Source organism: Lampris incognitus, chromosome 5 (assembly GCF_029633865.1).
Source record: "Lampris incognitus isolate fLamInc1 chromosome 5, fLamInc1.hap2, whole genome shotgun sequence".
Lineage (NCBI taxonomy): Eukaryota > Metazoa > Chordata > Actinopteri > Lampriformes > Lampridae > Lampris > Lampris incognitus.
The window spans coordinates 41,925,096-41,937,842 of record NC_079215.1 but is presented as its reverse complement, the minus strand read 5'-3'; the positions used below and the strand labels follow the sequence as shown (position 1 = coordinate 41,937,842).

The window sequence follows — 12,747 nt, the reverse complement described above, 5'->3', positions numbered from 1 at the left end:
TCAATACACCCCCCCCGCCCTCGTTCATTCGCCTGCTCTCGCTCAGTATCTGTAATTCAACTCACTCTATTTCTCGTTCTCCTTCAATGTGTGTGCAGTTAAACAAAAATAAATATAGATCTCATAGAAAATCGGACCCCAACGTCCCCACCCCCCATCTCTACCTGCTGTACCACGACCGTAGTCTGTAAGGCGTTTATTGCATTCCTTCAAAGTAACGGCGTTACCCCCCGCCCCTGTTCTTTCTACTCCCTTTAATGGGCCAAAACATCTGTCAATCATCACTCTGACATTCTCATTGGCTCTCTCTCCCGTCTGTCCCGGAATGGAACGCCCCACCGTTTGGGATGGCCGGACGCGCATTCTGAGGACGGCGAATAGAAATAGTGAGTGTTATTGATGTTTTCGAGCCGGACATTTCCATGGGAACTGTCCTGTCTAGGACTCGATCAGCAGTGAGACGCCACAGCGCAGGAGAAAATGGAATTAGAGGAGAAAACCCCCGACCCTAAATATGGTAAGAACGCCGTTTCTTCCCATGCTTTCTTTTTGGTCTTATTTTTCTCAGAACAGAGAAATGGAAACAATGACTGTAATGGATGGAAGGGTGTGGACCTCATGGGTTATAAGCAGATCCTCATCTTCATCCTGTGAGCCCTGCAGCTTTTTCTAAAATAGTCAGTCTTATTTTCGGTAATATGTACTGCTTTTGAGCATTTCGCCGTTTTTCAAAAATATGGTCACGGGTGCTGCTTAAAGATGGATATTAATGTGTTTTTTTTTGTAGTTTGTCCCTTTTGCGATTCATGGTGTCCTAGCAAGACTGCAACACGATAAAGCAAACGATAAGAACCAGATTCACAACCTCAAACAAAGCCTTAGCTACCCGACAGCTAACCTGACCTAAAGTCTTTATTTTAGGATCTTTAATTGCTGTGGCTACTACAGCAATTAAGACCTATGCGTCTGAATAAAGTAAGATTTGATTGATTGATAACCCAACGTAGCTTGATATAAGCAGAAATCCAATTGAGTCACTATGAGATGGGCCTTGTATACCAAAGCAAAAAGGCACACGTATTGAAATAACGGATGAGTCAGTGAGCAAAAATACAGAAATGGGTTTCTGAATAAGTCTTGCCATAGCTATGCAGGACGTTTATATATTTAGTTTCTGCTGTGACATACAGTCACACACACACACACACACACACACACACACACACACACACACACACACACACACACACACACAGATGTCCACACACACATACGAACATGGAAAGTGTTTGGGTTGTTTTTCCACATGCATGCATTGCAAGCATATTGTGAACAATTCAAGCTGTGCAACAGCCATATGCTGCTCACTGCTGATTACCATGTGGGACACATGACAGTTATCCCACAACATCAACTGACTCCCAGCCCACAGCCTGGCTGAGATAACCCCATCCCATGTCTGGGTTGGCCTGTTGTTATTCAGATGAACTGTTGACCCATGGAGATCTCTTAACTCCTGTTTTCCTTGCCTTAATACCCATTTTCAGTGTCATTGCATGTGAAAACAGAAAACCATAATCTCTCCATGGCATTTCAACAATAGTGCAGACCCGAACAAAGCAAAAGTCCTGCCAGGGTTATTTATTCTGTAACAATGCAATATGCTAATAATAGGATGCTATAGCCCACACACGATATCCGAGTTAAGAGCATATCCTCTCCAGCCCATCACTGGGAATCCCAGAGAGAAACGTTCCCCTGGTATTTTCCTGTTACCATGTAAACAGCTCCTTTTCCCTGTCTGTCCTCCCCACAGGGACTAAAAGGTCCTAAATCCCATACCCTTTACAGTGCAAAGTCTAGATAGAGTTAAAAAAAAAAAAACCAAACAAACAAACAAACAAAAAAACCCCCCAAAACAGACAAAGCTTCTCTTTGTGTTGCTGCTGGTTTTCCCTATTCACCAAAGCCCTCGTTATGAAATGACTCAGTTACAAGTGCATTTTTGGCTCGTCCACGGGAGCCTTTTGCCAAGTAGGTCATCAGAAGGACTTCTCAAATAAGTGAAGTTTTATTATCATACGCTGACCCTTGAACAGTCAATGGCTGTCTAACGCAGTAATCTTTTCCGTCTGACTTGGCCCGGGTTAGTGGGAATATGTGGAGTCAGCAGGCAGGCTGAAGCTTGTCAGTTTGTCTGTGCAGCTTCGCCTGCTGTACCAACCAAACAGACTGAGTCAAGGGGCATGAAGTCTATTCCAACTGGAATACACTCAGATGCATTGCCATGGGCTCGGCGTGCAAACATGCACTTGCTTTGCTTTAGGTTGTCCGTCGTGTCCGATGATGACAATCCTGCCTCTGTCACTTGTGAGTCTTCTTATGGCTGTAAAGCCCAATCCGCGATCCACAATGTCTGCCACAGACAGAACAGGTGAAATCACTGACTGGGGGTGTAGGTGTGGTACTGGCTTCATGTCTCTTCAGACGTCTTCTGGTCCGTCGATCACCGCGGTCCTTCTCGAGGTTTTGCACCCCTTGTTGACAGAGCTGCCGCCAGATGGAGCGTTGGGCGGCAGTGTCTTCCAGCTGGCTCGGGTTCAGGCCGCACTTCTTTATGATGGTCTTCAGCTGGTCTTTGTACCGTTTTTTCTGGCCCCCTGCCAAGCGGCGGCCAAGATGTAGCTGGCCATACAGCACTTTACGCGGTAAGCGCTCCTTTGGCATCCTGATGACGTGACCGAGCCATCGAAGTTGGTGCTGGGTGACGGTAGCCTCCATGCTGATGCAGTTGGTCTTGCGGAGTATTTCAGTATGGGGCACTCGGTCACGCCAGGTTATCCTCAGGATGCATTGTAGGCATCTGATGTGGAAGGCCTCAAGCATCCTGAGGTGGTGGCTGTACAGGGTCCACGCCTCACAGCTGTAGAGGAGAGTCGTGATGACAACTGCCAAGTAGACAGATATTTTGGTGTGGAGGTTGAGGTCTTTGTTTTGAAAGACCCTTCTCCTAAGTCTGCCAAAAGAGGATGACGCTTGTTTAATCCGGTTTTGCATCTCCCTGTCGATGCTGCAGTCGTCAGAGAGAAAGCTGCCCAGGTATTTGAAGGATTCCACTGTTGCAAGTGGTTTGTCGGAGATGTTGAAGGTTGGTGAATGAGATGGAGGAGTAGATGCCCACTGGCATACTACTTCAGTCTTTGTCACATTTATAGAGAGCCCCAGCCTACCATACGCCCTTGTAGCAGCTGCAAGGGTAGCTTGTAGTGCCTCGGGTGTGTGGGCCACAACTGCACAGTCATCTGCGTACTGTAACACACACACACACACACACACACACACACACACACACACATGCGCACACATGCGCACATGTATGCATGCACATGCACGCATGCACACACTAGTCATCAGAGTTTCACAATCTGTTGTTATTATGCCTTCGGCAGTGGGTTTGGCACAGTCAGACTTCTTGTGGGATGCGGTCCTTGTAAGGAAAAGAGATAGGCTGTGATTTGAAATAGGTTTGGGTAGGTATTATTCAACCTTTAAGGGGAGGGACATGCAATTAAGGGATTTCCTCATATGTACAGCAGGCTCATGGCTGAGCTAGTGACTGCCAAAGGGTAACCTGGGAAGAATTAACAGCTGTTAGCTAGTTGTTAGCTAGCTGTTAGCTAGTATGTCTCTGCAAGTGTTAATGGACTTTACTGTTTTTCTTTAGCTACACAATCCATAAAGAGAAAAAGAAAATGAGCAAATCTGTTTGTGCTTTATCTTGTTCACACACACACACACACACACACACACACACACACACACACACACACACACACACACACACACACACACACACACACGTAAAAACCACTCTAGCCACTAACCCATTAAAGTAGCCAGAGAAGGGGCCATTTGATAAGCCCTCTGGGCCCATTAGTTGATCACATAAGTCATGACATCATCACTCCCCTTAACATACACACATGCACATGTAGACAACCAGACAGATACACACACATGTGCACACCATACATGCATGAAAGCCAGTGTCAGACAGTCACCAGCCGTAACCAGAACAAAAGGATACTGCTAATGTGCTATCCATGGTTATTCACTTCCATTCACTTGGGGGTGGGGGGGAGGTGATCACTCAGTTGAATTGAAGTGAATTTCAGTTGAATTTAATCAGTGATTTTTTTAACAACCCTTAAATCCTGAACTGAATACCCTATTGCCATAGTGGACACACTGACATACAACATAGTGTAACGACCACGGATGACTAGACTCGCTAGCTCTTGGCTAATGGGTCGGACCCTTTAGTTGACTAGTTAACGTAGTCGCCTGTGGTGAGGGCGGTTTCCAGCTGGCCCTGGAATTTGCTATATTGGTGTCAGAAGTGGGATGGTGAGACCGTGAGGCCATCGGAAGTGTATGCGCCCAGAGGCGTGAGGGAGCTGATGTGCTGAAGTGCGGGGATGTGCTTCCCGAAGAAGGGGGGTAGTGTAACGATCACTTATGACTAGACTCGCTAGCCCTTGGCTAATGAGTTGGATCCTTTAGTTGATTGGTTAGCACAGTCGCCCATGGTGCGAGCGACCCGGGTTCACTTCCCGGCTGCCCCCTGAATTCGCTACAATATTAACGTATTAGCTCCTCCGTTTTCTGACCAGGAAACAACATGTAGCTGCCTGAATGTCTCTCACACGCCCTTCTGCTATCTTTAATCTGCAGAATGTAAGGGAGTAGAGAAAGGTATGAAAGGTCTATCTATCTATCTATGAAAAAGGCCTCCAGTTACAGTCCAGTGTATGTGTGTGTGTGTGTGTGTGTGTGTGTGTGTGTGTGTGTGTGTCTGTGTGTGTGTGTGTGTGTGTGTGTGTGTGTGATCAGGCATGTGTGTATCCATTGTTTCGTCACACATAAAGTGGAACGCCATGCTGTCAGTCGCAGCATGGAGGAAGTGGGTAGGTTGACCCTGGTCACGTGCTGCCAGAACATGTAGGATGGTCTTATCTCGTGTGCACCTGACCAAGATCTCAGCACAACCCCTCCTACGTGTCAAAAATATGCATGACAACATAATGAGGTCATTGTTATGACTGCTCGAAAACACTTTTTATAATTTCTTTGTTTATTGTTTTCAAAGCATGGTGTGACTCCAGGAACATTTTCACTAAGCATCCATGAAGTAATAATGATAATAATAATAATAATAATAATAATGATAGGAAATAATTTGAAAACCCTTGAATGGTAGGGGAGTCTTAGTACATGACAACTGGGAAATAAGCCTTGGAGAAGAAACAGGAAGTTGAATAAATTTGGGTTGCCCCACAATCTCTTGAGGGACCAAAGTTAAACTTAACAGAATGCAAATGATGTTTTTACTGTGTTTATTGTAGGTTTGTTTGGGGAGCTGTGTAGTGTGTGGTTATACGGTTAGTGTTAAAGCTGTTTCCTGGAAACCCCATCTTGCACATGTCAACAGTACGCTTCAGTTTTCCCCTTCATCTAACATTGGACATTTTTTAGTTTCTTTTTTTAAATTTTTTTATTTCTTTATTTCTTTATTTTATTTTTTAGTTTCTACCAGAATTTTTTCCTTTTTTTATTTTTTAGTTTCTACCAGAATTTATATACCACTGAGCTGGAAAGAAAACCATTGACACGGATTATCATTATGTTGATCATGTTTCCCATTAAGCCTGTAAATAATGACTGCCGTAACGCCAGCGTACGACGGTTTTGATTTGATTCCATGTGTGTATCGCCAAGTCAGTTGTCCCTCCTGTTGGTAACACACACAACGGCCAAAAAGTAACACGACCGCAACACTCGTACGTTTTAAACCCATGAATGACAACGAGGTCTTTCAGTAACCAGGGGTTGAAGTGGATCTTTTTCTGACTTAGAGATGCAGCCTTTGCTCTTTTATTTCCCTGCTCAGTTCCTCCCAAACCACCAGGCCACCATCCCCCCTGACACAACCACTGTGTGTGTGTGTGGGGGGGTGAAACTTAGTAAAACGAGAGAGACAAAACAGGGTGAGGGAGGAAAGCAGAGCGGAGATAGAGCTTTTACCAATTTCTGCTCAGAAGAAGGAGGAAGCGAAGGTTTGGTGGTGAGAGCAAGCCTTCCTGCAGGAAGGAGACGTAACAAAACAAGCTCCTGTACACAAAATAGACCGAGAGCACTTTACACAACTGCTAATGAAAGAAACGGAGGAGGAGGGAAAAACACGGAATGGCTAAGAATGGAAAGAAAGGTACAGTATCAGCAGTATCAGTCTTTCAGCATACAGATTCTGCACATCTCTTTACGCTTTGTGATGGAGGTTCGTGGTGCACAGTCGTCGGTCGTTTATACTTTGTTGATGTGATAAGCAGTAGCGATGGCCACCCAGCTGGCTCCATTAAACTGTTTCTAATACTGCAGTCACAAGTTACAATAAACAGACAATGGTTGCAATGCAAATTACAGTTGCACCTCATATGTGTTGTGGACAGGAAGCGGAAGTGTGGACTTGGGGTGCAGATGTCGGTAACTCTCTGGTGCTGCTGTAACAGTGCATTAAGAGGTGATCCCCTAACAATTGAGTCACCCTGCTGTCTACAGCGTGGTGATGTTACAGGACACGTCATGGCACAGTGTCTAGTATTGGGGTAACTTATGAGAGGATTTTGATTAAGAATACATCTTTAACAAGTTAACTTTTTTTTTACAAAATGAAGTTGTTTACTATAGGTAGGCTGTGCTCACTATACATTGAAATACTGTGCATTGTAGTTTTCATGTCTGAAAAAATAGATCTTACAGATGCAGTATTGCACATGTCTTGTGAGCAGTGAGTCAAAGAGTAGATAGCAGACGGTGATCTCATGCTGGAGAAGACTTGTGTCAGCTGATGTTGCCCGTCTCTCCCGTCTCTGAGGTGTTTCCATGGTGGAGCTCTCAGTCTCCAGGGAGCCATTTTACAGGTTGCTAGGGATGCTGGTCTGGAGGGAGAATCCTTTGTTCCAGAGAATGTCCCTGCTTTGTCAATATGTAATCCCCTTGTTCTGGAGATGACCACACAGACAACTTCAATCTGGGTCAGCTGGGCGAGTGCCCCCGTTCACAGACAGAAACACAGCCATGGTCTGGATGATAACAGTTGGATTGTATGGTGGATTTGTAAAGCTGTGGAATAAACACAAGATAAAAATACAAAATATTGTGGAATATTGGTTAACCGATTTTTTAATTATAAATAATTACAATGGATTAGAATAGAGTAAAAACATGACAATAGATTCTGATCCCACTGCAACATCTCTGACAGAACAGAAAAAAACTACAGTTGTGGTCGGGATGATTAGGATTTTCTCTGTTTCTCATTCCTGTGCATAGACTTCAATCAATTTCACTTCTTAAATGAAACCCTCAACAGTATATAAAGCAGTGGAGGTGTAAACTCTCACCTACCAATGCACAGCAAAGCCAGCAGGATCAGCGTATGCAGAAAATGTGAGCAGTACCTGTAGCCAGGTAAGGCAATAGGCCAGGCTATAAAAAATAAAAGGTGTCAGCAACAAAATAGGCATAAAAAGAAAAAATGAAAAGACATTAGGGCAAAGTGGAGAGTATTTTGATGAACTTTGACAAAAATAGCACAAAATAAATTGCTTCCTGTTATAAATATTATTTTTTCGCTTCCAGTGTGGGAAGATGGTGGCGCGAACTCAGGTTTGCAGCAGCCTCACCCAGTACCGGTGTGGGAAGATAGCAGCGTGAACTTACGTTTGCAGCGGCCTCACCTAGTACTGACCATGCAGTGTCTTTGTCCACGCCTGCGTCTAGTTTGTGTCTTTGTTTGATGGTTGGGAGAGCTAGTGCTGGATCAGCTGGGAGAGCTTGGTCTGGTGCATTCTGTGGACCCAGGGACCACAGCCCTGCCTGGAGCTGCGCCCAAAGAAGAAGCACCAAGGGTGGTCTGACAGGACGTGGAAGCGGGGTAGAGTAAGCTAACTGCTAGCCCATGCAGACCGGCAGTTCCGATAACACTGAGGGCGGTCTAGTGGCGGCCTCACTTGGCGTTGTTTTTGGTGTCATCATGTGGAGTACGGGGAGGTGTGTCAAGTGTGTCTGGCTGGGAGAGCTGGCGTTGGATCAGCTGGGGGAGCCTGATCTGCTTCATCCGGTGGGCCCAAGAACCACGGCACTCCCCGGAGTTGCACCCGAAGAGGAAGCATCGAGGGCAGTCTGACAGGACGCGGAAGTAGGGCAGGCTAAGCTAACTGCTAGCCAATGCAGACCTGCAGTTCCGAAGGTCATCCTGGCATTCGCTCTCTTGGACAGTGAATTTTTATTTTTTTGGGTATGTTGGATATATGTGTTTTTGTAGTTTTGTAGTTTTTTTGTAGTTTGAATATGTGTCCTTGTAGTTTGCATATGTGTTTTTGTCTTTGCATTGCAATGCTGTGGGCTGGGGTAACAATATTTTGTTTCATTTCATGTACGCAAGTGCATGAAATGACAAATGCTCCTGATTCCTGATTCCTGATTTATGCAAAGACCGGTGCAGATTGTCCTCATCTTCACATAAATCATGCTGTCACATCCTTCCAAATCAGAAGGTTGAGGTGCACCTTGAGTTCTTAGATTCACAGTTTGATACATACAGTAGAGTGGTGCTATCAGTTTTTCGTGGCCCGTTCATATTAGCATACATTTTATATTAAGCGGCATGGAAGAACGAGATAAAAGTTGAACATTTGATGCAATAATTGTGTGAATAACACAGTACTTATATCTTGTTGTCTCTAGGGGAGTCCAGGAAGTTTGACCCTAACTTCAGAGGACCAATTCACAACAGGTAAGAGCTTCTGTCCCCATATGTCATATTCTTGATTTTTGACTTGGCCTTCAGATTTGACAAAAAATAAATTGTTTAAGATGAGGCCATTTCTTTCTTTCCACGGCCTGGGAAAAACTCATGCATGCCTTCATCTCTTCTTGCACTGACTGCAGTAACTCCATGTACACATCCATTCATCCTCATCCCACCTTTAACTAGTCCGTCTGCCAGACTTCCCACTGGTACCGGGAAGAGCGAACACATCAGTTCCATGTTGGTGTCTCTCCACCCGCTCACAGTTTTAAAATTGATTTTGAGGTTTTATTGTTTCGTATAGCACCACATGGGTTGCACCCCTTCCTACATTTCCAAGCTACTTTGTCCCCATTCCACCTCCAGGGGACTCAGATCCTCCAGCCAAATGCTTTTGTCTGTTGCATGGTCTTAGTTAAAGTTCAGGGGGCATCTTGCTGGTGCTGCACCGAGGCTCTAGAACAAACCACTCCTTTCTATTAGGTCCCCCCCGGCACTTTCAAATCCCTCTTAAAATCCCATCTGTATTCCCTTGCATCTGAGTGGATCTGAGGCGCTCTCCTACTTGTCATGTCATCTTTACTTTGCTGTGCTTTGTTATGTTTTCTTTGTTGTCTTATTTATTGATATTGTACAACGTCTTGTCCACTTTTTTCAGTTAGATATTGCACAGCACTTTGGTTAATGGTGATTGTTTTTGGCCATGCCTCATTTGACTATTCTGTCCTGTACACCAAGACACACATGACACTGTTCACTCTCTCTTTTCTCCTCTCCTTTCATCCTGCTGTTCTCCCTAATCTTCCTTTCTGTTTGGTATCAGGGGCTGTACAGATGTCCTCTGTTGCATCCTCTTCATCTTAGCCCTGTTGGGCTACTTCGCTGTGGGCATCATAGGTATGTATGTCTTTACTGTGCTGCTGTTTCAAATATACTACATGTAGGCTTTAAGTTAACCTATCATCCGGCGTTCGGGTAGTGTAGCGGTCTATTCCGTTGCCTACCAACACAGGGATCACCGGTTGGAATCCCCATGTTACTTCCGGCATGGTCGGGTGTATTGATATTATTACAATATATGGGTTGATTACTTTCAGAGCTTAATGATATAATGCTATTTCCATCTGTATACCGAGTCTGGAGCGTCTCAAAATGAGTGCTGCGCAACATCTTTCTGGATCTCTTGAAGCACGATGTAGATAGATTTGAACCATTGCTGTTATTTCAGTATTTATTAATGCAAATAGACACTGTATCACCAGCTCATTAAGAGTGATCCTGGTTCTCTTTTGTGTAGCCTGGTCTCAAGGTGACCCCAGGAAAGTCATCTACCCCACTGACAGCAGGGGACAGTTCTGTGGACAGGCCGGGACTCCTCTGGAGTAAGTCCTCCGTGCAGCCCTACACCATCCACCTACTCTATCCATATTGAGGATCATAAAAAAAGAGATTGGGTACCTTTCGGATGCATAGCAGATAACATTGTTCTTACTTCCTCTGATACAACAGGAAGAAGCCCTTGCTGTTCTACTTCAATATCCTGAAGTGTGCGAGTCCCCTTGTGCTGCTTGAGTTCCAGTGCCCCACTACACAGGTCCACATCGCCCTGTTATTGTATCTGACCCTCTGTCCTGAATCTTTAGCCAAACTTTACTTTCACTGTAATCATGCCTACAACCCCTCTCAGTAGGTTTGATAAGTTACAGTAGAGGACTAAACCTTTAACCCAGTGGAGTAAGTTTCACTTGAACATTGGGGGGGACACATTTAGTGGGGGGTCAGGGGGTCCTCCCCCTGGAAATTTTGAGCATCACACATTTAATTTCCTGGATTCTGGTGAATTTGTATGCACCAATTTGCTCTTTTTGTACATCAATTTATTGTGGAAATGTCTTATTTATGTAAAAGAAAAACAACTTTCAGATAGGCTAGCCTATCGGATATCTTCTGTTCCTTCCTCTTGCTCATGTTGACTCTGTGAATGAAAGTAGTAGATGCATTTGAACTAATACAATACCCTTGGCACAAATTGGTTTGTAGATGTACCTATTATGTTATCTCATGTGCCCGAAATTCTCAGTTCAAGTTCATTTTAGCTAACATAAACGTCTAGGGGCTACTGTTAGCAAGCGCTAGCTAGCTAGTTCATGAGGGGGTCTGAACTGATAACCCCAAACACAAGTTATAAACTAGATAAGGCTATAATTCATCCGGAAATACGTAAGAAAATCTAACTCAGAAACTCCAAAGGTAAGAAAGGGTGGTGTACTGGGCTAGACAAGCAAGCTGGCTAGCTACGTTACTTACACTTGCTTACACGATCATTCATGCTCCGGTCTCCTGGTTGTCAGGAGCAACTGCAAGACAGCAACGAGGTCGGCAATCCCAGTGGCAAGGTTAAAATGGTATGGTCCAAGCATAGGGGTGTATGAAATCGTTGGAAAACAAGTATGAATGACATTTTAAGTAGTTTGACTGTCTGTGTTGTTATTTTACCATTTTTGGCGAGGGAGTTAACATTATCATTCATGATATATTTTTTGGGGGGGACAAATTCACCTCTTCTAAATATTGAGGGGGACATGTCCCCCCTGACCCCCCCCATAAGTTACGCCTGTACGTTAACCTCATAATTGCCTGTCTGACTTGTGGCCATACCTTTTTTTTTTGTGGATTCCCCCCCTTTTCCCCCCAGTTGTATCCAGCCAATTACCCCACTCCTCCTCCCAGTCACTGCTCCACCCCCTCTGCCAACCCGGGGGGGGCTACAGACTACCACATGCCTCCTCTGATACATGTGGAGTCGCCAGCCACTTCTTTTCACCTGACAGGGGGCGTAGCACGTGGGAGGATCACACTATTCCCCCCAGTTCTCCTTCCCCCCGAACAGGCGCCCTGACCAACCAGAGGAGGCGCTAGTGCAGCGACAAGGACACATACCCACATCTGGCTTCCTACCCGCAGACACGGCAAATTATTTCTGTAGGGACGCCCGACCATGCCGGAGGTAACACAGGGATTCAAACCGGGATCCCCATGTTGGTAGGCAATGGCGTAGACCGCTACACCACCCGGACACCCGTACCAATTTTCTATTCAGGGTTCTTCCTTAAAACTTGCAGCCTGCCCTGCTCTCTAAAGGCATACAGATTCAAACACCTTCCATAGGGACAAGGCTACACTGTATGTGTACATTGCGAAATTGAGTGGAAGAATGGCAAGTCTTCGCACAGCTATGAATGAAAGCTGCAGGGATAGTTGCCTTTAAGGGTAGCTGCATTGTACTGGCCCGGCAGATGGGCTGGGAGATGAGCGGGAGAGTATTTGTCCAAGCATTTGCAGAATCTAGGCGTTTATGCCTGGTGTTGTGAAATCATTTGACTCATACTATGCATGTTGCTGCCCATTTAGACATATACAGTGGTACTGTACCTGGTGAGCATGGCTGCCACATCACTACATCCCGGGAGCAAAGCATTATTGCATCACTTGTTGCCAGCTGATGAATAGTCGCAGCAGTCACTGTTCTGCTCTCCCTCTGCCTCGACTGACGGGGGTTTAGAGGATGAGCACCACCTGTGATTAATTGTTAATTATGGGCACATTACTTAATTCCCTTGGCACCATTAGGATTGTGTTTTGTGACGCAAAATTATATTCTCTGCTTGCACAATGAGAGCATGTATGTGTTGGGATGGGAGTGGTGGCAGGAGGAAGCCATGGCGGAGTGATGGGCAAATCTGTTTTAATTTGGATTTGGATTCCTATTTTACCTGCATCTACAAGGGTTAGATAGCTTGCATAGTTAGTATATGTTTGAATATGCTTATTTTTCAATCACTCTGTTCATCACATAACAAGGTGTGTGTGTGTGT

The 12,747-nt window shown here is 45.0% G+C and overlaps 1 protein-coding gene across 2 annotated transcripts in view; it reads left to right on the top strand.

Moving 5' to 3' along the window:
• Window positions 1–401: 401 nt before the first annotated feature.
• The window catches only part of slc44a2 (solute carrier family 44 member 2), a 31,194-nt gene continuing 18,848 nt past the window's right edge, over window positions 402–12,747 (top strand). For both annotated transcript variants that reach the window (XM_056279627.1, XM_056279626.1), the window contains exons 1-5: window positions 402–517; window positions 8,809–8,857; window positions 9,696–9,769; window positions 10,170–10,254; window positions 10,382–10,466. In XM_056279627.1, coding sequence (XP_056135602.1) covers window positions 481–517; window positions 8,809–8,857; window positions 9,696–9,769; window positions 10,170–10,254; window positions 10,382–10,466 — 330 coding nt within the window. In that variant the 5' untranslated portion in view covers window positions 402–480. The remainder of the gene's footprint in view (window positions 518–8,808; window positions 8,858–9,695; window positions 9,770–10,169; window positions 10,255–10,381; window positions 10,467–12,747) is intronic.